Source organism: Dacryopinax primogenitus (genome assembly GCF_000292625.1).
Source record: "Dacryopinax primogenitus strain DJM-731 SS1 chromosome Unknown DACRYscaffold_12, whole genome shotgun sequence".
In the NCBI taxonomy this organism is placed as follows: domain Eukaryota; kingdom Fungi; phylum Basidiomycota; class Dacrymycetes; order Dacrymycetales; family Dacrymycetaceae; genus Dacryopinax; species Dacryopinax primogenitus.
Window position 1 is genome coordinate 1 of NW_024467209.1, and position 22253 is coordinate 22253.

Consider the following 22253-nt stretch of genomic DNA (forward strand, 5'->3'; position numbering starts at 1 on the left):
AACCCTAACCCTAACCCTAACCCTAACCCTAACCCTAACCCTAACCCTAACCCTAACCCTAACCCTAACCCTAACCCTAACCCTAACCCTAACCCTAACCCTAACCCTAACCCTAGACAAGAGTCTACCAACACCAGCAGCGATCTATCGTTGTCCGTACCACAGTGGTGCGACCTCTGGTCAACACTTGGAGAAGTCTGACTGGAGGTGACAAGCTCGCGATACGGAGGAACGACGAGCCAGAGGGGTATAACCCGAGCCAGCTGATTTGCAATCTGGTTCCAATGCATAGGTCTCACATCATATATTATGCAGTGTAGGGGTGTGTGTGTGTGTATGTGCCAGTCGACGGATATAAGTAGAATGAAAAGATACACCGGATGAAGATTTGGCACCTAACCTCTCGCCTTCTGAACCATTCGTATTGCTTCACGGAGACTGGTGAAGAGACCACTTTTGAGGCCGCCAAGATCCTCAAGTGGCTGTCCTTTCTTTTCTCCGTCTCTGTATCTCCATATGCCGTCGTCATCAACCAGGCCAAATGCGAGGGTATTTTGATTAGTATCTAGCCCGTTGAGCCACTCTTCGACAATGGCAGGAGAATCGACCATGATGTTGATCTCCTGACTATGGAACCAAGACTGTGTGTCTGTTATCCTCGTTCAGAGATACAGCTTCGCCTTTCATTGATTATGAACTACCTTGATTTCCATTTCCCACAATCCCGACTTGATCATCGACCGCACAAAACTTCACTAAAGTGAACGTTCAGTTGGTACCGTCACATGACAGAAAGATACACACCGTGGCAGTTGCGTTGCTTGACTCTTGCATTCATCGGCTTGATCTGATCCTTTCCGGTGTACCAATATACCTTGAGGTTCTTCTCATGGGTTTGGCCCTCTTCCTTCAATATGCGATACATTTTGAATACAACTTGCTCATTTGTTCCGCCCTGGCCTGGAATCATCTCTCCTTGGTCGTTGAAGCCTGTTCAGGATGTGAGGTGATCAATTTGGCTTCTTTCAAGTCTGGTTTACCCAAATCCAGAAAAAGAACAACCTCGACACCTCTGCGGCACGCAGACAGTGCGGCCGCAACGACCGGAGCGGCGTTGAACGTTGGCGTCTGGATGATCACTTTCCGTTGAGCATAGCGAAATGCTCCCAGCCATGCAGCATTTTGGGGCGTGCGGATGTCTTTATGTCCAGGGGCTACGAAGCATGTGAGGAGACGCGACGTTGGCAAATGATATGGCCTACCGCCATGCGGACGACGGCTCACCATGGCAATCGGTACGGGGTCATGAGGCTTGTGCAGGATATGGGGCTTGAAGTCTCCATCTAATTCAGTGGCAGTCGGATCCACCTCACAATTATTCCCGAGGTCTAGAAGTTGTATCAGCGCTGCATCTTCAAATCCAACCACAAATGCCTTACTTAAGTGGGCAGCTACCTTCGCTAACGAGGTATGTCTAACTAGTACAGAGTCGAAAGAATTTGCTCTGGAGGTGAGGTGGGAGTCGTGGGGATTCTGCACTGAGACATGTACTAAATATGCAGGTCAGCCAGACACACACCGTCATTAGCTGAAGCACATGCAAGGATGACGAGCCGAATTTTCTCCTGTAGCATGATCAGGTGAATCATGGAGCATGACCGCATCGACATGGCCACCAGGGATGTTGGATAAGACTTCAGTGGTGGCAAACCTGGCCGGACCTGGATCTGAGATAGTCTTGATATTGGCAGCACCGTCAGATCTAAGAGGCACGAGTTTCTCGGGAGAGGGAGATAAGCTAGTGGGAGATCCATTTTGAGTGTGGGGCACTGCCGCCGTGCTTCCCTCCAGAGCAGGTGTCTTCTCAGTTGCATTTCTCTGGTTTTCATGCAGGCTGTGGGCTCGGGAACGCATTTCGGTTGGACTGTCCACCATAGGCGCATCCAAATTGTTCAGGACAAGTGGTTCGGTTGGCATGTTGACATGATGAAGAGTGGCAGGCCGCCTCGGGCCAGCTGCTGTTGGGTCACGAGACCACGACCAAGTGAATCCCCGTGAAGGCATGCGCTCCTCCGAGGGATTCCTTCGTAGTAGTGTATCCCGCATATTCCATCCTCTCGACGGCTCTGCGGTGACTGGGCTCTGTTGGAATGCTTCACGTACGGAGTCCCACAAATCTGCTCCCCGTGAGCGTGGAGCCATAGTCGGATCGGTCGGAGAAGCGTTAACGTGGAATGCTTCTCGGACGGTGTCCCAGAGCTCTGCACCGCGATTATGCATTCGTTGCTGACGCTCGCGTTCAAGCTCCTCCAGTAGTTCAGTGTGTTGCCGCCTTAGATCGCCTCGTGCTCGTCGTGACGCTCCTTCAATGTCTTTACAGGCGATATATGGATTCTTCTTCCCGAACAGATACCGCCTCGCGGGGGCAGGTAAGGACGCGTCTCCAATCTGCTTTAGTAACGATGGTAGCGGTGGTCTGAGTGCGTTGTTCCAGGATAACATTGCCATGTCAAAGAGGGAGTCAACAACTGGCCCTTCAAGGTGGACCATCATTTCCATGTTCTTGAGAACGTATCAGTCAAATACATAGACATTGGGGACTGATGAAATGACATACAGGTCTGTCTTGGATATTGTTACTGTTCAAAAGCGCAACCTTCCGGTCAACGATAAGGTACTTCGAATGAAATGTTCCGAGCAGGGGACGGTGGAAATTCTGACTGTAGTTAGCAGTGTTGGATTGGGCTTAGGGAGATGATCGTACGATGACTTCCATCTGAATGTTCGGAATCTCAGCAGCTTCTGGGAGATCGACTGCCTTCCACCCTGCGGCCGGTACAGGGGTGTGATTGTGAACAAACTGCCGAAGGGCGCCACGATCATACATAAGCTTGACGATAACTTTGCGCTTTTTCTCTCCTGCATTCTTTGACAGCTGGCGGAGAGCCTCCCTGATCTTGGTGACGGAGCGAGACGGCTGCCAATAGTTCGTGGCCAGAATAACCTCACGCTCTGCTCTGACGATAACATCATAATAATGCTGCATGATGTCGGGTATACTGGAGATGTATGAGGAAAATAAATAAGCTATTTGAGAGAGCTCTGCGTACACGGATATGATCGATAATGGGATGACACCAGTAGATCCGAGCAAGGGAGGAGAGACCAAGCCTGACATTGGATCTCGCTCTAAACACAAGAGTACGTCGGCATACATCTGATGATCATTAAGTACCGGTGCAGAGTCCGAGATTGAAACACACCTTGAGAAACAGATCGCTTGGGCGCTTCTGAAACTTTCCGCATGTTGCTACCCGGTCCAGCATTTCTTCTGTGAGCTCGCCCTGACCATGATGTAGCTCCCTCTTGACCTCATAACGGAAGAAGAGCCTCTTGAATAGGTTAGGTTTAGGGAAGAGCTTTCGAGGGATCTTATGGGGCGCCTTGTTCGGGTGTTTGTGGAGGTAGGATGTGACCGTCTCTTCTTTGTGACATAGATCCACTACGCGTTGGTTGACCATTTCAAATAGTGCAATTGAGAGGAAAGAGCAAGTGAGAAAAGAGCGGGTTATATGCTAGAGCGATATGAAACTGCGCGGACAAAAGCGATGCGCATACGAGGATGAGGAGAAGGTGGACTGCGGTTTTCCTGGCGCCAAGTACTGATATCATGATCGATCGCGTGAATAGCCGTTTTGATCGCGTGAATATTAGAGTGGGGTCGTGCGCTGGGTTGTGACGCGTGTTCAACATGCGGCGTACGTCAGCATAATGACACATGCAACTTATTTCTCAGCCACACATATCATTAACAACATTCATTTATTCCAACTCATCCCCAAAATCCAATCCTTTAACAATCATCGTATTTCCGTGTCAAAGTACCACCTCTCAATAGTCTTCCACATGCTGAGTCTAGCTGCACCAGGTTGACCACCAACATACGTTCCCCGCACTACTTGCAGGCACTCGAACCCCCCTCTGAGCCCATTCCTGCCCAGCATATACGTCTCCTGGTCGACTATGATCCCACTAGCTAGAGAAGCGAATGAAGACACGCGTGGGAAAGCGTGGTGGTATCTTGATATTCCCGTCCCCTGGTTGACCTCCAAAACTACGCAATCCAAAAAACTTTTGTGCTGCGTGGCCATCTACCTTCTTGGCACCGTGCACGCGAATGTCGTCCATCATTCTACTGGAAAGCGCGGCTTGCGAACTGTCCAGACTGACGATATTACGGGTGTCTTGTACTGAATTTGGATGGCATCCGCGAACCTCCCTCCCAGACTAGCGATATGAGCATCCCCGGCAAAAGATTCAAGGTCTGTACCTTGTCCGCGAGCGATCCTCTCTATTGTGAGGCGCAGCACCTCATTCGCCGGCATATTGGGAACGAGGTTAGTCTGCCCATCTTGACCCATCATCGGTATAGTCTAACTCTCTTCTGAAGGGAATCGCAGATATCTTGTTACGAAACTTGCCAGAGCCACTCGAGTTCAATTCCCCACGGGTTAACGGAGTGGATGATCCGCGGAATGGGGTTTTGATGAGGCTGGGCCTACACCGCCGGTACGATGTGGGCGCACTCGCTATGATGGTGGTACGTACCTGATAGCACTATTAACCGATGCCATCTCATGTACCATGTCCAGACTCCATACTGCGTCCTCGACACCAATGACATTGTTGCCCCGGCGTCTAGAATCTTGAAGCCAGGAACGGCATACCCCGCGCACGCGCGCTATACTGGCCAATGGTTCAATATGGCGACATTCCAGGAGGATGCTGTCCATGGCATCCCTGACAACAGTGATGCTGCCTTTGGCACCAAGTTCGTTGAAGAGTTGGATCGCTTTGCAATCACTGGACCGTGCACCGATGACGCATTGATGACGATGAAGAAAATCCGGACGAAGTCCTCGGACTGTCGGGGAGTGTTGAACCACAACCGTCACCTGTATCTCCCTCCCCTCCCCCCTCTAACTCCAGCCAATCGGATGCCTCCCCCACTTCGCCCAACTCTCATGTCGAGCTCACCAGCGATTTTACGGATGACGCAAGTGATGATGGACACAGCCCGATTGATCCCGTAACCCCACCATCCGCACACTTGGTGTTGTACCATTGGATCTGCGCCTTCACGATTGCGTTCAGTCACAATCCGCCCCAGCTGACGCGTTGTCCCTCGAAACGAAGACCAGAAAAGGATATCTATAAACCCCTGCCCTCCATCCAGGCCAACGACGAACAATCCGAAGACGAATTCGATACCCCAGACGACGACGACAAATCATTGTCTCCAGACGTCTATCGCAAGAACATTTACCCCGTGATCGTGGCGCTTTGGGCTGGTGTGAAGCGGGCAGAACGGCACTCTGCTACCGCACCCTGGGCAAATCAGGTTTCCTTCCCATAGCTTCAGATAAGGAACCTTTACACAGGTTATGTTGGTCAGTGTGCTCGCCGCGGCGGCCACACAAGGGCGACAGTCAGACGACGATGAAGAGATCCCTGATCCTGATGCGCTGGCCTGTCAGATTGCAATCGCTATCAGCCATGCGAGCCAAGCATGTACGCGTGTCTGTTGTGATAAGTTTTCCGCGATGTTCTGGAATGGACAATGCCGAAGTCTGTATAGCAACTCATGGCGGTATCATTAATATGCTATTGTTCAATATGCATGGAAGTGATCTGTGATCGATATAGTCGCAACTCCATTAGTCCACAGACGCGTTGTCACCGGGTCCATCGTCAGGAGTAATCTCCCAATAGGGGTTCTGAATCCCTGTCCGGATTTTGGCAAGAAAGAGGCTGGCTTGTGGTACCATCCAGCCATGAACGGGATGCAGAAGCTCCAAAGCCATGGCGATGGTTGACTTATCGGCTCTTTGTACTTCATCATGCCAACGTACTCAAACTATGGGGGATACATCCCAGAAGAACCCCAATCGAGTAGCCAGACGGTACCGTCACGCGATATGCGTATGTTGTGCATACTGATATCGCCGTGAGTGAACACCAATGGCATAGAGGAGTCGAAGTGTGGAAGCTTCTTTTCGTCTAGCTCATAGTGGAACCAATTTTTAGCCATGTCTACAGCAAGAGCGCGCTTGTGCTCGAACCAATCGTAAAGGTCCGCATACGAGTTGAACGGTCCCGCCGGACCCTCGCCAAATTCGGTTCCAATGCAGCGAACAGGCTTCTCAGTCGCATCGACTGGACCCGGTATATCGGGCACAGGAGGCTTCCACGTGCGTAATTCTCGAATGTATCGGCGTATGGTCCACATGATTCGACACTTCCCAAACAGGCTGAGGTTGGGCCATAGAGTGTAAAAATCCTCGCCGTCGATGTAGTCCATAACAAAAAACATCGTTCTGTCGCGAATTAGGCATTCATGTACTCGTGGAGTTGGAATCGAAGTTTGAGTGGAAATGAGGCGCATCGTATAAGGCTCGAATTGTCTGTCCCGCCAGTCCATGCATTTGACCGCGACACTTTCGGACATCCGGGAGACATTATGACCGAATACGCCAAGACCATCTTCTTCAAGGCAACCAAGCCTTGCCTTCTCCCACTGACCACTCTTATAGAAGTGGTCTATATCGTCAAGAGTAATGGTGGGTGCAGACGGCTCGCAAAACTGCAAAGGTCAATGAAGCGCCGTTGCTTGCAGCAGTTCTTACCTTTACGTTTGGCTGTTTCGAACCCGTCAGAGTATCCCACAGCCATTGCACCCAGTAAGACATGCTGCTTGTCAATATCAATGCAGACTGTTTGAGAGATTGATGAGCGGGACAGTGATATGCGTACGAGGAGATCGAAACTCAAGTTACTCTCAGAAGCACAGCATTTTGCCTCCATGGTCACGTCTGACTCCCACTCTTTTGTTCCACTCCCGCGCTCTTCGTTACCTTCACGCCAGTCATGTTCCATTGACGCCGCCCTATAGATGACTCCTATCATCAACTACAAAGTCGAGCACCAATGGAAAATTGATCGGCTACCTCTGGTTCTTGCTGGCGTAGGCAGGCTATGCATTTAACTATTGTGACTGCTTCTGTCGGCTAAGAACAGACAATAAGGAGGTTCAAGCGCCTCCCACAGTCCCTTCTGGCTCGGGAAATGCTTTGCTGTTTGCTGGCAGACATGTTCCTATAAATACAACCTGTTTCGAACGTCCAACCCCTCCTCACCCCAGTAAACACGCCGCCCAATCTAGTCGCATACTAAACACTCCACCATGTCTATCTTTCAAGCTGGCGAACAGGTGGCTAGGCTTGCATTAGACCAGCATGCCCGCCAGGCCGCTAACCCTGAGAGTCGTGAGTACAAAACAGAGCATGTAGCATGTTATCTGACATGATCCATGTGAGACAGGTGAGACCATCAATGTCACCAAGCTGAAGAACATTGATCGGCAGGCAGTTGTACATGGAGTGGTACTCCATGCAGCGAAGACCGGCACTCAGCTCAATTCCAGCCACTGGCGCCTTTTCCTTCAGCTGGTGGCCCAAGATCCAAGCCTGGGAATACAGGGATCGGCATCCGTCGAGCTCAATTCCAAGGCGCGACAGGCCGATGGTGGAACAGTGCTGATCATTACCAGTCGCACTTATCCATTCTCAGATGTGAAGAATACCGCCCTGTGTCGCAAGTTCTACTCGTTCGACGTAAGCCAGCGCGTCAAGGTTCACCAAGTCCTAAGCCTCATGTAGTGCCCCATCAATTTGAAGGCCAGGGATGGCTCGAAATCTGGGCCATATGGAACGATGTAGTCACTTATGAACAGACAATGGCGGAAACATTCCCATACAACATCCCTCGGGGTAACCTTTACGGTCGGCGTCGTAATGGGCTGCTCACGTACGTGCTCAGTCTGAGCCCATACATGATATATGCTGACGTGCTGCTACTGAATCAGCACTACGTGAAGGACACATCCAACGGCACTTGCACCCCACCTCACACTGAGATGTTGATCAAGAACAAGATGTGTAATGAGACCAATGTTGTACACCGCTATCTCTCTCAAAGTGGAAAACATCAGCTCATTTCTTAAAACTTGGGTATGACAACCATCTCTTTTATGGAGTAGGAGGGGGAGGATGCTGCTGCTGCTGCTCAGGCTGCTGCCGACCCTCTTGTTGTCGCGAATGGTGAGCTCGGACACTTCACAGTGGCTGCCAAACCGAACGGGTTCGTTCGCATCCTTGAAGGCGGCTGGACGCTCCTCCACCTCAGGTCCTAGATAATTCTTATGAGCACATGAATGCATATGGAAGTGAGGGAGCACATACAGAAATGACACATAAGAGCCTGGATCGGCCAGATAGCGGCATCACCCAGAGGGCAAATAGTGCTACTCTCAATTTACTTCCTGTGATTATGGTCCACATACTCACTTCATGGCAAGGGCATACGAGAGATACGTCGACTCAAGCAACATGTCAATTTCCCGCTCCGCCCTAGCTGTCCGCATCATCACTTTCATCGTCCGTAAAATTACTGCCGACCTGGACATCAGCCGCATGCACGCGCCACAGACCTAATTCGAATCCAGGCAAGTCATGGGAACTTTCAGAATAATTTCGCGGGCCCGTAGAAGTAACCGTCTGATACAATTGTCGTGGTTGGGAGCATCTGAATGAAACGTAGCAGTGACCGTGTCCAGCAGCTGAACAAACGCACCTCAGACGTGTTGCCACGCTGTCGCTGCTGTCTTCCAGAATGTGCAATTAGGAATCAAAGCGCCGCTCAAATTCACCCTAACGGGAGAGTTACGCAGTGGCTCTGCCGGACTGAACCAGGGCTGCCGTCCCAATCGCGGAGGTTGGCTAGCATCTCCGCCAGATGTCGACAAGCTGGGATATTTGAAGATGCCCGCGGCAGCAACAGTCCGTATTCAACGGTCCGCGGATCGTCCGAAGAGCCTCATCGTAGAGGTTGAACTCGAGGAAAGGGTTGTGATCTCGAGACAGATCTCCCAAATGGAAGAATCCGCAATATCCGGCTTCACGAACCCTCAAGTTGCGTGTCACAATGAGCCACCCGGGAAAGCGGAGACAAGCAAATGGGGACATGCAGTCCGTTTAGAGACTAGGAAGCAGTCTGCTGGCTGGTGGGTATCCCGAGGCACGTTTGAAGGAAGAAACGGTAGGATCCGAGCGATGGTGAAACGACAATTCAAGGTGAGTACTTTCAAAGAGATACAACCCTGTGTCGCAAGACCATTATTGAGAAAGAAGATGACAACAGGGCAGCCGATCCAATAGGATGAAACAGAGTGGACGAAGCACGATGAATGAGAGCATGGGTCGAGGTGTAAAACGCGCGGAGAGCGCATTGGTCTCTCTGTGTGGCAGACCAGTGATGTCCAGAGATGCCTCCGTTTGTTCCTAGTCAGGCAAGGACTGCCCAAATTTTCGACGACGGGCGCATAGGGTGCTCCTATAGGGCGGCTAACGAACACGGCCTCCCTCCCCGTGCCTTTTTACATGCATCAAACTGTTATAACCCCCCTCCCATCCTTCCCCATCCACACTCCCTTCCAAGCAACCGACGTAAAGTGAGGTATAATCGCCCTCGCATCGTCCAATGCTCCTGAGTTCTCGTCTCCAATCCCTCCATGCTATACAATCATCCGCCCGCAATGCCACCAATCGTGCTGCTCGAACCGTCGCGTGGTCTCCCACCTCCATCCGACAGGTATGCATCCAATTCATTCACATCACTCTAACTAACTCTAGAACAGCGTGGTAGAGGTCTTCGAGACTTTCGGTACATTGACGGCGAGGAAGTGGATCCACGAGCAAACGTGCGTACTCTCTTGGTCTACCCACCGCCCATGTTCCCCTCTCATCTTTCAGCAGGACTTCATCCTCTCCATCCTGAATGCCGGTCCAAATGCACGAGATTCCAAGTCGTATCTCGCCAGCTTCGCTCCTAAGCCCAAAAATCTTCCAGACACGAAAGCTGTCACCAATAACAACTCGACACTTCCCACTCTGCCAGACTATCGCGTCTCTCACACGGCCATACCCGACCTCTTGGTAGAAGAATCGCCCTTGTTGTCATCCTTGCTGGATCCAGTAACTCAGCATACGGCTCTCGTCAAGATTCAGGGTCCCTTCACGGACAGGCAACTGGATTCCATCGCGCTTGGCATGGTCTATCTCGAGAAGCTTGGTCTTGTTAGTGTCATCATTGTGGAAAACGACGAATGGGAGCGTGGGGAACCCGATGAGCGACTGAATGCTGTGGACGATGCTGAGCGCGTTGTCGTTGCTCTCGAGAAGCAGGGAGCCCGCGCTCGACCCGTATTGCAGTCCGTGGTTCGGCTGGGTCCCAAGAAGGGAGAAGGACTCGCCGCTGTGGACGAAGATCCTCTCGCCAACGCACACACCGAACCCGAAGACCTCGAATCTCTTCGTTCAGCTCTGCGGGCAGGTGAAATTCCGGTTCTGGCACCTTTAGCGCTCGATTCCCAGCTGCGCACCGTGAGGGTCGATGGCAACCTCGTCATATCCGCCCTAGCCCAAGGAATGGTGGAGGCGGCCCAGCTCGACGCAGCGAAGGAAGCAGTCCCACAGTCTGGTCATACCGCCCCAAATTCTTGCCAGGATCTTACGCCACTGCGCCTCATGATCATCAATCGCGAAGGCGGTGTCCCCTCATACGCTCGCAATGGTCTGCCACATTTACTGGTCAATCTCGAATCCGAATACCAACACATTCATGACACGTTCCTCTCTCAATGGGCCCATTCACACCCTACTGCGCTGCAGAACTTGGCTCTTTCCAAGCGATGCTTGAAATATATGCCGCCAACCTCCTCGGCTGTTATGGTCTCGCACCGGTCATCCCGCTCATTGATCGGCAATCTCATCACCAATAAGCCGGCGCAGTCATCCTCTCTCCCGCATGCTTTGCTCTCGGGACCGAAAGCTGTCACAGCTCATACCCCTACGTTGATCAGACATGGTCTTCCTATTACAATCATCAGGGACCCCTCTCAGATTGATCAAACCAAGATGACTGCACTGTTGGAGAAGTCATTCGGCCGTACTCTCATGGAGGATGCGTTCTACGAGCGCATCGAACGAGACCTCGACTTTGCTATCGTCTCAGGTGACTATCAAGGCGGTGCAATCGTGACCAAGGAGCGCGATCCGTCGAACCCTGATGGCACACCTATTGCGTACCTCGACAAGTTCGCTATGCTACCCTCCCTCCAAGGTGACGGTACGGTCGATTTCTTGTGGGTCGCCCTCCGTGACGAGTCTTACGGTCTCGGTCTACTTGACTCAAGGAACCCCAATGTTGGGGGTCTTGGTGGCCAGGGTATTGGGCGCGATCTCGTCTGGCGCAGTCGAGCCGACAATCCGGTCAATAAATGGTACTTTGAGAGGAGTACTGGCCACATGCGGCTTGGTAATTGGGTGCTGTTCTGGTGCGACGCCGAGGATCGCTTGACCAAAATCGAGCGCGGCCTTCGCAATAATCCAAAGACCGTGCCGGGGCATCGTGGGATTGTTGGACCATCATTCATTGAAAGTGACGAGGAAGGAAGACTTTTTAGATGGGCGAGCGTTGTAGAGAAGATACCCTCTGCGTGGTATCCCAAGGCAGCATGATTCAAGGATGTTGTAAAATTAATGTGCGGTTCGTTTTGTAGGCTATTACATGGGAAATTGTTGTGGCACATATATCGGGAACAAGACATCAGACCTGAAATGAAATGAAATTGACTCATGAATAGCCTTACTCCTCATCACTGGTCCAAGAGATAGCAAGCTCCCTGATATGAGCGATAACGAGGAGAAACTGGTGTGAGGAATCTATTTGCTCAATGGCGGCAGCCATTTGAGTCAATGCGGAGTCCTCACTTTCTTCTACAAGCTCTAGGTCAAACTGCTCATCGGCTGGGATGTTTTCCTTTTTGACTCGTTGTTCGCGTAGCCGCCTTCGGTCTCCCATGTCATGGAGTTGAGTTTGTGTTGCATCAAAGAAGGTCTTCAAAACGTCGGCGTCAACAGCACCGGACCCACCCAGAACTTTCATTGAATGGGCAAAGCTGGTGTAGAGAGATTGAAGATATGCTGGGTCGGTCTCAGTTTGCATTGCCTTCACCAGAGATTGGAAAACGCCACGAATCATGGCGCTGGAAAGCTGATTGCATTGCTGGGCGCACCGCAGCAGCTGAGGGATCATCCTAATTGAGATATATGTCAGCCAGACGTTATTACCAAACCGAAGTAGGCTAACATTGCCGCAGCTTCTCGCACTCCCTCATGCAGGACGAAAGACAGACCAGGAATAGCCAATTCGAGTGATTGAGGCAAATACGGCGAGAACTTCGGGCCGAGTTGAGCCGCGTATATGGCAAGATTCTGGAATGCGATACTTTTTTCTTCCAGCAACGCGGTCTTGATGCCTATTTCTTGTCCACCCAGCTCGATGATTGAATACGAATCAAAGTCAGCCGTGTCATTCTCGTCTAGAATATCCTGTCAATTGACTGACATGGAAACCATGACCCCGCCTTACAAAACACCCTTATTTCCGGTTTCAGAGCGGCAGCATGAAGGAGACCGGGCATGGCATAGGGCAGGTAAGGTTCGAAATCTTGACCAAGCGTCTGGCACACTTTAGACCACGTGCCCATGAGGTACTGTACGGCAGGATCATCATCATCGTGTTGCTCATCTGATCCAAGCTGTAATACGATTTCCCCCATGCAGTCAATGACGTACTCTGCATGTGGACAAGCAATTCGCAGAATTGGTGTGCATCCGGAGTGAAGCGGTCCTTGCCGACGGCAACAGCTTACAAAGGTCAGCAGACGGAAATACTGGTCCCAGATTGAACTAACCTATCAGGCCGGCACATTCCATGGCTTTTGCTCGCAGCAATCGATATTCCTTAGCCTTGGCATTTTGCATGACATGGACGAGCACGGGCATCACTGAGCCATAAAACTAAGGCAAGGTCAACAAGAAATGTTAAACCCCCACTTTGTCTTACCTGACTGAACAATTCTGCGGCTGCGTCCGCCACCATCGCCAGGGTCGTCAATGCTTGCTCTTGAACATACCTCTGCTCATTATCACTCAATAACGCCGCCAGCGCAGATACGAGGTCTGGTAGATAAGGCGCCAGAATGTTTTTGGGAACACCCTCACAGAAGTTTATCAAAGCGGACGCGGTGTGTGCATGTACGCTGGCATAAGCACTCAGTGACCCCACCCCATAGGCACGGAGAAAGGACACACCGTGCGACAGGATCACGCAACGCTCTGACAAGGATAGGTAGGATGGTGGCATGATAATCTTGCTGTATGGCACCCTGTGCGCATGTCAGGGTTTCACCAACAACCGTTGCAACAATAACCTACGTCCATGTCGGTGCAGAGTTGACCTCTGCGAAGCAGCATCAGACGCAAATTTCTAAGAAAGATGGAACGTGCTTACAGACACTGGCAAGCTGCAAAGCGAACACGGCCCTCCTGATCGCCGAACGCATTTGCAATGAAACTAGAATACCAACTGCATAAGATCATGCAGAAAGTTGGCATATCAGGGATCGTACTTCACAATAGTTCCTAGCTCTTGCTTCAGCACCTAATCACAGACGTCATTGCAGGGTCTTGACTACTTTTGTGAACAAATACATACAGCTGATCCGCCTTCTCCCAAGCTGGCCATGGCCATTAATCCTGCATGTCGTTGCTTCCACTCCGCACTTTGCAGCATCTGCGGTACATATTGAAAGGTCGCCGGGACTACGATTTTACCGCCTAGCAGCACATCAGGAGCAAACTAGCCCGGATACCGAGACGACTTGCCAAGACAAATAGTCAATCGATCTATAGCCTGTTCGAAGGCAAGAGGATAGCTATGGTCCTCATCATCTTGCGGCTATCCGAAAACGTTCAGCAAGGCTGAATGCTTCCGGTTTCTGCTTCGGCCGTACCTCGCTAGTCTCCCAGTCTTCCCATTCTTCAAGCTGCTCACCTGACATGCCTTCCATGCATATGCGCAATATCGATGCTGTCCAACCTGGAACTTTCTTGCATTGTGCGGATGCAGACTCGGACAGTGATACTAATAATTCAAGTCCCGCGCTTTGTGCTTGCTCACGGTCATCGTCAAGCACTGACATTGATCAGTGACAGAGAAACCCCGTGTGACACAGCTACTTACTGAGAGTGGGGTTCATAGGAGTTGGTGTAGTGGGACCCGGCCCGAAGAAAGACAGTACAAAGGAGAGCAGCTGTGCGAGATGAGGGGTAAAGAGCTTGGGACGAGAGCTTGCAAACGGTATAAAGGTTTGGAGAGCCAATGGTAGATGATCCTTTGGCATGGACGCGAGAGTGTTCAGAGCCAACGAAAATAAGGCAGATGCAGTTCCAGGTAAAGTCGGCAGAGACAAATAGGCAACGGTTGCTTCAAGCGAAATCAGTCGTACGTCCACGTTCAGATCCTTTAGGCCGCTCTCGAGGAGCGCCCCAACAGCGTTCTCGTCGAAATCGCTGATGATAGCTGGCGCCTCTGCCAAAATGCCAAACGCGTCTCGGCGCTTCTCCGCTGCAAGTTCCCCCACTCCTTGCGCATTGTTCGACAACCATTTCACTAGCTCATTCCAATGCCTCCCCATCTCGAGTCCATGCTCTACGAGCCTCGCTATCGCGCTGACCAATTTGCGCCTGCAAGTCGGTATTGGCTCCGTATCCAGCGCATGCAGGAGGGTCAACTGGAACAGCGCAAGCACAGGGGCCGAGAGGTTGGAGTACAATGTCCGAGGCAGAACATGGGAGGTGGACGGACCAGTCGCCGGTAAAGGTGGGAGTTCAAAGTCGAGATGACGACGAATCATTACGCTTATGAAGCTGCGCACCTGATTGAAGGTAAGCATCCTGCGTTCCGTCGAGGGATAGGTCTGTGCGAACCTCGGGAGCAGGGTGGGTGCGACACAACTCTGCTAAAGCAAGCATTGTCTGTTCTGGTTGCTGTGCAAGCCAATGATTCATAAATTCATTTTCAGCGCTGCGTTGAGGCGTGAGAATGCGACGCGATGAATGAGTATAGAGAACGTACTCTTTGCGGACTTGGTTGTCTGGGTCGAATAATTTGGCCATGAGCTCGGACATGACCGAGAGCAGGTCAGCCGATATGCCTGTGAGCGGTGACGATGACATCTCGATAGAAGTTTGCGGACGTGTATAGAGCGATTGAGGAGAGCGATATAGACGCGCTGTAGGGGTTTTGGAATGCAGACGTTGACGTACAAGCGGTGGATTCTATTTGAAGCGGGGGACAGTCATGGACGTAGCAGTACTAGTACCCTTTGCAGTTGAGCCGAACTCCGGTAGCGAGAGGACAGCTTCAAGCGAGGAAAACGAGAGAAGGTTGGTTCTTCCCGTATGGACATTCAGAACTTGGCACATGCATCCATTCTACCCCTGCACCCTTATGACTTGAAATTGTTATTACACGTCGATCATATGTGCTCCATTCTGCATTTTTGTACCAATTCGCCCGGCCATTACTTGATCTCCAGCACCGCCGTCGGTCATCCCGGCGTGGAATGCGAACGGTATCTGATGGTATATATAAGAGGACAAAAGAATACTACAGGGACACGTAAACGGTTGAACAATCACTTCGGCGCCTCCTCACTCTGGACAGATCCATCGATCAAGACGCAAGACTAAAAAGTATTACTACTTGTCCCCATATGTGCCGCCAAATTCTGACGAAGCGTTCCAACACCCGGTGCTCTTGATCCTAGGATCAGATATGGTCCGGGCGCATCAAGTAGCGGAGGCCGTGTCGCTTGCGTAGAGCAACCGATCACTGACGAATCCTGCAACTATATATTACAGTAAGTGTGACGTCGGAAGCGAGACCGCGGATCACGATTATTGATATAAGCTGGACAAAATGATCGTGAGATCCTCGTTCCCAGTCAACCTGGCCTTCTCAAATGAGAACCGCGGGCTCGTTGGTCTTTGAATTGTCCGACATGATTTGTACCATTCGTCCATGTATGTATCGGAAAACTGGACCATCACCGACGTTATACCTGAGGTGCATTCAAATCGCTGATGAAAGTGATGCGAGTGATCTCACCTGTAATAATTATTCGTTCCTTTGACGTTCATTGCTTTCCGGAACGTAAGGTTGATGCGTGGTGCAGCATTTGCTCGTTTAGGAACGCTATGCTCCCAGCAATGCTGCGTCTTCCCGCGCATAATCAAGAGATCTGAATCTCTCAGATCGGTCTTCAGAACGGGGACAGATTTGTCTGTCTTGGGCCTCATATAGAATGACCGCGTGGCACCCAAAGTCATACTTGCTATAGAGGGCTCTGGACCGAGAAAGGATTCGTCATCTGAATGATACGAAATTGAGTCTTTCCCATCGGCGTAGAACTGGATATTTGTGTCAGTACTGCCGCAGGCGTATCATGGCAATAGCGTACTAACATTGCATAGGACAAAGTTGAATGAAGAACCCGACACCTTTTCAACCTCGTTCTTCAGGGCTGCCAGTAAGGGCGGTATTGGACGCGGTTGCTTCTGGTACAACTTGTCCCGGCTATTTGTTATATCTTTGCCGTACACTGACGTATATCTTGGGGTTTTGACAGACATTCCTCGGACTGTATATTGTACGCGATACCAGGGAAGCGACTCGAGCAGATAGTCGTAGAGTTGTCGAGTCGAGTGGACGAACGGACGATAGAGCGTCATGTCCAGGTCCTTATCGACAATCGGTCTATGGATCAATGGAGAGTGCACGGTCAAGCTGAACCGTGGTGGTACGATCGTGAAAGTGGGCCCTCGGAAAGATAAAGCAAAGTCACAGGCCGGTAGGCTTGGCTTCATTCTCTTCGAAACTGTTCCTGGCAAGAGCGCCATGTCTGAATCCACGTCGCCATCGGCAGGAGCCTTACGTTTCAAAAAGTTGACTATTGACATGGGAGCAAGAGGGAGAGTAGGTGTGGATGGTAGGAAGGCAAGGGCGTAACCAAGTGAACATGACGGATTTGTGTTGGTGTTGGATCGAGGCGTACAGATCGCCAGCCGCCCCTGGATCAATCATCAGGAGAACGCGCCGTACTGACGTCATCAATCCCTGAAACCGGCTTTGTTGTCGTGGGTAAACACAGGCTGCAACTGGACGAATACGAGTATTCCGGCTACTGGGATAATTGCTGTAATAAAGAGAATATACAACACAAGGCACCGCCCTATGAGCGAATGTCCTGTTTTGTCGCTGGTTTCTATTTAGAAAAGTACCACTTCGTAAACAGACAGCGAACTTGATGATCCGTACAACCTTTCAACCCTCGTACCTATATGCAACCATGGCCTCGACCTTGTGATGATTAGTACTGAAGCTTCGCAACTTGACGGCTTCGGCCTTTCCAGCTTCAATGGCATGGGGATCAGTATCCAACCATTCTCCTTCGGGCACCTGGGCATCCGCCGAAGTGTATGCCAGGATGTTGAAAGCACATGGTTCGGACAGAGTGGGAAGATAAGTGACGGAAGAAACGATTTGTTTGATGATGGCGCGTATATCGGCGTTAATCTCGGACTCTGGCTTTGGAGGAGGGCCAGTTCTAGCGATCAGATCAGTAAGCACAGTTTTTGGGTCGGATTCGGGACAGACGCACCCATGACCGTCAGCTTCCGACTGCTCTGTAACATCCACATCAAACTGCCATCGTTCCAAGGTTACGCGGGATTCTTTGGACACAATTGCCAGGACCAGCCGAGCAATAGAGCCTTTCATCAACCACTCTAAACTAGCGTTAGAACAGGTGTTTCATCCTTGACAGGTATCGTCACATACCTCGTACTTGTGTTAAGATCTTCTCTAAATATGCCGACAATGCCTCATCCGATGTCACGAGAACCACGAGTCCGTACTTCTTGACCATGTTGAAGTCATCTGCAGGATATACACCTCGATTGAACAAGATGCTATTGACCACGTCACATCGCCAGCAAACCAAACAACTGTGCGACATACCTATTGACAGCATATTTGAAGAACTCCGTAACAATCTCCGTCGACCCCTTAAGGGTGATATTCGCCTTGGTCTTCTGGACGGCAGCTACAGGCATGATCGTATCTAAGAGTGTCGATAACCTCCCTCAACGAACCTAGATTAGGGCGTAGCTGAGTTGGGTGATATCTGTCGAGAAAGGCGGATGATGGACGGAAGTCGACCCAATTTACTTGTGCCAGTTCAATCCGGGGATAGGTTAAACGCGTTATGGAAAGACCCGCGCGGCTGGTCACATTGAGACACGTGATGACAGAAGATGCCTCCGCTTCCCATGCGCAAGGCGCGTCGCTTCAATTCCACCCCGCATCCATAGTGAACGAGTTCAATGCTGAACTTTCCAACCAAATATTTATAGATGTGGATCATAACAGGATGCTTCGATGAAGAGGATAAGCAGTCGAGCAAGCTTAGTAAATCCAGTCAATCTTGCCGGATGATCTCCAGATTCTCACCTATGCCCCAGAGGCCAAGCTGCTCAAACCTGGAATAACATACAGCATCGGCCGCAAGCCTCGTGAGGAGCCGCATCATCTGGTTATCAACAAGTCAGCTATATCTCGAGACCAAGGGAAGCTTGTGATCGGTTCGCATTTTATTGACGACGTTGTGAGTGCTATTCCATGCCATTTGTATCTGACATCAATAACACCCCAATGCAGAATTCCCCAGAAATTGTACCCACGATTCGATTTGTGAACTTGGCCCGTACCAAAAGTCATCTTATACGGAACAAAGAAACTGTACAGCAAAACATTGGTCAGAACGAGACGGCTGATATTGAACCCAACGATGCGCTTCAGCTGTCCAGCGGTAACCAGAAGGAACCGGGTGTAACACTTATGTATGCACCATACCTCGTCCGACTCCACGTGCAGACATTCACCTTTTCCCAGTTTTGAATGGAAATCCATCTTTCCACTCTTCTCGCATCTTCCGAAAGTCCAGCTTGCCTCCATGGCCAACCGGGCAGCTCCTCTGGGGCTCAAGTTCGCAAAGCGCATTTCCCCTGCCATCACACATTTCGTTATTGATACCCTCGACCTCTCGTCCGAAAAGCTCTACGTTTCGCTTATGGCTTGCGCTGAGATTGTCAATCATGCGTGGTGGGAAGAGGTGTGCACAAGAGCCAGCACGCCTAGAGGAGAGGAGGGCAGCTGGGAGGATGAATTTGTTCAGCTGGAGAGAACGGCACGGTGGACTCCTGAATTAGAAGATGGCTTTACCGAAGCATTCCTGGAGGTGGATGAACGAAGAAGGTCTCTCTTCGACGGTCTGACCGTGGTCCTGCTTAGTGACGCAAGCACACAGTCTGAGGTGATCTCTCAACTGAACCTCGGTGGCGCCCTCGTCGAAACTATAGATCTGCTAGAGGCAGAGACTACCGCGGTATCTCTGCTTCCTCAACTTTTATCCATGCAGAAAACAGCGGTGGCAGGACTACAAATATCGACAAGCGCAAACAACGGGACTCAGAGCAGTGGTTTACGTGTAGTGCTTGCGAAAGACTCAGTGAAGGAAGCATTAAGAAGAACTTGGGTGAAGTACGAGAAGATTGTATCAAGGTATGTTTTGTCGGCACCTTGCCAGTCGCTATTGTTCAACCCCCCTTCATAGTCTGGGTCTCTCCATCATGACCCTCGAGGATATCCATCATTGCATCTTAAGGGTTTCCACCGAATTCCTTCCCAATGCGCATGCTCCCAGGCTTTCACAAGCACCCCACCCTCAGCTTGTTGCTGAGTCTGAATCGCACATCGAATTCCCATCTGAGGGCCCTCGACGAGAAAGTATTGGACAGAGCAGTCTGCGTGACGAAGTGCCCGCTGCGGTACCAGAGGCCAAAGGAGCCGAAGACATTCAGAGCACCCTTGCAACTACTCAATTGAAGGTACGCAGCTCAATTCTATTCATTTGTTTTTCCTCTCTTTGCTGACGAGCCCGGCAGCGCCGTCGAGGGCGAACACTTGTGGAAGATCTTTTGGACGATGACGATGACGATGCATTGCCTCCTGTTCCTGTCGCAAGAGGATGCACGCCAGATGCATCGCAAACGACCCGCAATGTAGCTGTGCGTCCTTGAACACTATGATTTGTCCAGGACTCACGCGCACGTAGCCCCCATCCACTACGAGAAAGCGTAAGCGCACTGTTTTGGAGACTGTTTTCGATGATACGATAGAGGAAATTCCGGAGATTGAGCCTGAGTACAAACGATTGAGGCGGGAAGAAGAAGAACGTGAGAGCAGTGAAAACTATCAAAAAGCAAGCGAGCGTGCTGCCGCTGTCATCGAGGCTGTGTATCGTCAACACCACGGCGAGTCGGTACAGCTCCCAGCAATGACGCAAGAGGAGCTGGCCGCCACGAAGGAAAGAAGACGGACTGCAGCCTCACTTCTGGAGGACGAAGACGTCGTCATCACAACTTTGGGAAGAAAAAGAAAAGCCGGTGAAATCGAGCAGGAAGACCTGCACGCAACCGGTTCGGGCCCACCGCAGAAGCGGCCAACGCGCGCAGGGACTCAGGACGTTGATCTGCGGCACCAACCGCGCACTTTGCCAAAACCGACGGCCCACGACACCCCTCACAATACACTTGATCCGGCAACACGTCGTCTTGCGACAGATACACACAGTTCTACCTCCCAAAGACAGAAGCCTCTCGCAGGTACAGAAATTCCGATGGATACCGATCCTCAGTTCCTGCAAGCCCTTGCTTCACGTAAACGGGGCAAAAGAAAGGAAGATCAATTTGATCGCGACTTTAATGCCCTACGTATCTCTGCCCCCATCAAGGAACAAGCCTTGGCCTCAGGACCAGCACTTGATGATTATCGTATCATGGATGACCTCGACTTCGGTGGTCCGGCGCCGGTCGGTAACTTCATGAAAGTGGTCTTGACTAAAGAAGTGTTCCGGAAGGACCGCAGTGCTACCAATCCAGAACGTGTACCTCGGAATCCCTCTTATGGTATGGACGAAAATGGAGTCTGGACCGGGCAGAAGCCGTGGGACGACCCTAAATGGGGAGCAAGACCCAATTATAAAGCGTTTGTGAAGGTTAGCCTCTTCGACACTGTGTCCCCTATGAAGTAACTGAATTCTTTATTTGTTCAGAACACCAAGCGACCTCTTGAACGTCAGGTTGTCGCGCTCGCCCTGCCTCCCGTAGAGGATTACGGGATGGGAACCGGTGCGCGTGATTTGTGTCACGCTGTGTCATTCTGACCCGCATACAGCATACTGGAAGGGAGACGAGCCTTCTGGACGATCAGCTTCAAAGGCTCAGAATCGACCTAACGTGCGGCGAGGCACATTAGGACTATCCCGGGACACTGATGGAGACTTCGGCACCTCGGATGTGGCTTACTCGATGGATAAAGGACGGAATTCCCACGAGCTTGACTCAGCCCACCCAATTAGTGCAGCACCAGGTCGCTCAGATATGGACAACTCCGGCATTGCTCTTCAGCGACGCAGCAGGTCTCGAGAACATAGTGTTGGGCTCGTGGCGTCTGCCTCTCGTACAAGCGTCAAATCTAAAATCCCCACCATCCATGAAGACACAGATGTTCGTCCTGCAGATCGAACCGTGCGCAACACAAGATCGAGAGGCTCGACCGCAGTTGCTACTTCTCGGAAGAGCGGCCAGAAACAGATAACAGACGATGAAGTCAGCATTGCTGATACGGACGATGCCTTGCCAGACGTAAGGAGACGTGTTCGAGGTAGTAGAAAAGCAGAATCCACCCTCATCTCGAGTGGTGGGAAAAGAACTCCAGCCGTATCTCAGCGGGAAGGACGGAAGAAAACGCAAGCATTGGCGGCGCAGGACGATTCGGACGAAGACATTAGGGTTAGAAGGAAACGTAAATTGTAGAATGCCATTCCTATGTAAACACGATTGTAGTTAATTCTAACCTAAACCCCTGCTCGTCAATGGCATGGGGATTTCCCACAATTAAGGGCGCCATTCCGGTCGCTGCAATCTTCTTAATGATCACGACACTGGATGTGATGAGCTGGGCTAAAGTAACAAAGCTGGGGGACGGACTGAATGCCGCAGACGGCCCGAGAGACGTAGTTCTCCACTTGAATAACGGCGCACACGGCAACCTGTTTCATAGCCACAAGTGTGTTAAGCTGGGTGCTGAGCATGACCATCCCGGAA

At 51.1% G+C, this 22253-nt stretch overlaps 9 protein-coding genes across 9 annotated transcripts; 4 read left to right on the forward strand and 5 right to left on the reverse strand.

Annotated features, from left to right (window-relative positions):
• Positions 1-309: 309 nt before the first annotated feature.
• Positions 310-3608, reverse strand: DACRYDRAFT_116999 (uncharacterized protein). Its single transcript, XM_040770300.1, has 11 exons — positions 3264-3608; positions 3111-3217; positions 2765-3059; positions 2618-2716; positions 1611-2562; positions 1440-1550; positions 1263-1388; positions 1041-1214; positions 805-990; positions 702-755; positions 310-649 (listed from the first exon to the last, which is right to left on the reverse strand). The coding sequence occupies exons 1-11, from the start codon at positions 3519-3521 to the stop codon at positions 396-398; spliced, it is 2616 nt and encodes an 871-aa protein (XP_040627386.1). The 5' UTR covers positions 3522-3608; the 3' UTR covers positions 310-395.
• Positions 3609-4295: 687 nt separating this feature from the next.
• Positions 4296-5416, forward strand: DACRYDRAFT_108557 (uncharacterized protein; the record flags this gene model as incomplete). The annotated part of the gene is made up of 4 exons (XM_040768677.1): positions 4296-4397; positions 4451-4600; positions 4653-4809; positions 4902-5416. The coding sequence occupies 4 exons, from the start codon at positions 4296-4298 to the stop codon at positions 5414-5416; spliced, it is 924 nt and encodes a 307-aa protein (XP_040627387.1).
• Positions 5417-5917: 501 nt separating this feature from the next.
• Positions 5918-6749, reverse strand: DACRYDRAFT_108558 (uncharacterized protein; the record flags this gene model as incomplete). Its single annotated transcript, XM_040768678.1, has 2 exons — positions 5918-6643; positions 6687-6749. 2 exons carry the CDS (start codon positions 6747-6749, stop codon positions 5918-5920), a joined length of 789 nt encoding a protein of 262 aa, XP_040627388.1.
• A 494-nt stretch (positions 6750-7243) lies between these two features.
• Positions 7244-8251, forward strand: DACRYDRAFT_108559 (uncharacterized protein; the record flags this gene model as incomplete). The annotated part of the gene is made up of 4 exons (XM_040768679.1): positions 7244-7325; positions 7381-7673; positions 7742-8014; positions 8099-8251. 4 exons carry the CDS (start codon positions 7244-7246, stop codon positions 8249-8251), a joined length of 801 nt encoding a protein of 266 aa, XP_040627389.1.
• A 1401-nt stretch (positions 8252-9652) lies between these two features.
• Positions 9653-11636, forward strand: DACRYDRAFT_108560 (uncharacterized protein; the record flags this gene model as incomplete). Its single annotated transcript, XM_040768680.1, has 3 exons — positions 9653-9708; positions 9755-9821; positions 9873-11636. 3 exons carry the CDS (start codon positions 9653-9655, stop codon positions 11634-11636), a joined length of 1887 nt encoding a protein of 628 aa, XP_040627390.1.
• Positions 11637-11763: 127 nt separating this feature from the next.
• DACRYDRAFT_108561 (ARM repeat-containing protein) lies at positions 11764-15152 on the reverse strand (the record flags this gene model as incomplete). Its single annotated transcript, XM_040768681.1, has 16 exons — positions 11764-12214; positions 12268-12499; positions 12550-12708; positions 12756-12827; positions 12875-12980; positions 13027-13222; positions 13275-13348; positions 13398-13422; positions 13474-13536; positions 13592-13623; positions 13678-13799; positions 13854-13920; positions 13976-14157; positions 14206-14899; positions 14952-15048; positions 15100-15152. 16 exons carry the CDS (start codon positions 15150-15152, stop codon positions 11764-11766), a joined length of 2625 nt encoding a protein of 874 aa, XP_040627391.1.
• An 832-nt stretch (positions 15153-15984) lies between these two features.
• On the reverse strand, positions 15985-16892 carry DACRYDRAFT_54044 (uncharacterized protein; the record flags this gene model as incomplete). Its single annotated transcript, XM_040775226.1, has 3 exons — positions 15985-16087; positions 16135-16436; positions 16491-16892. The coding sequence occupies 3 exons, from the start codon at positions 16890-16892 to the stop codon at positions 15985-15987; spliced, it is 807 nt and encodes a 268-aa protein (XP_040627392.1).
• A 319-nt stretch (positions 16893-17211) lies between these two features.
• Positions 17212-18227, reverse strand: DACRYDRAFT_22962 (spindle assembly checkpoint protein). The gene is made up of 4 exons (XM_040773035.1): positions 18046-18227; positions 17866-17996; positions 17687-17813; positions 17212-17632 (listed from the first exon to the last, which is right to left on the reverse strand). The coding sequence occupies exons 1-4, from the start codon at positions 18138-18140 to the stop codon at positions 17350-17352; spliced, it is 636 nt and encodes a 211-aa protein (XP_040627393.1). The 5' UTR covers positions 18141-18227; the 3' UTR covers positions 17212-17349.
• Positions 18228-18626: 399 nt separating this feature from the next.
• Positions 18627-19647, forward strand: DACRYDRAFT_100667 (uncharacterized protein; the record flags this gene model as incomplete). Its single annotated transcript, XM_040767477.1, has 3 exons — positions 18627-18691; positions 18745-18926; positions 18979-19647. A coding segment is annotated over exon 3 (606 nt), but the record flags the coding sequence as incomplete, so codon positions are not given.
• Positions 19648-22253: the final 2606 nt, after the last annotated feature.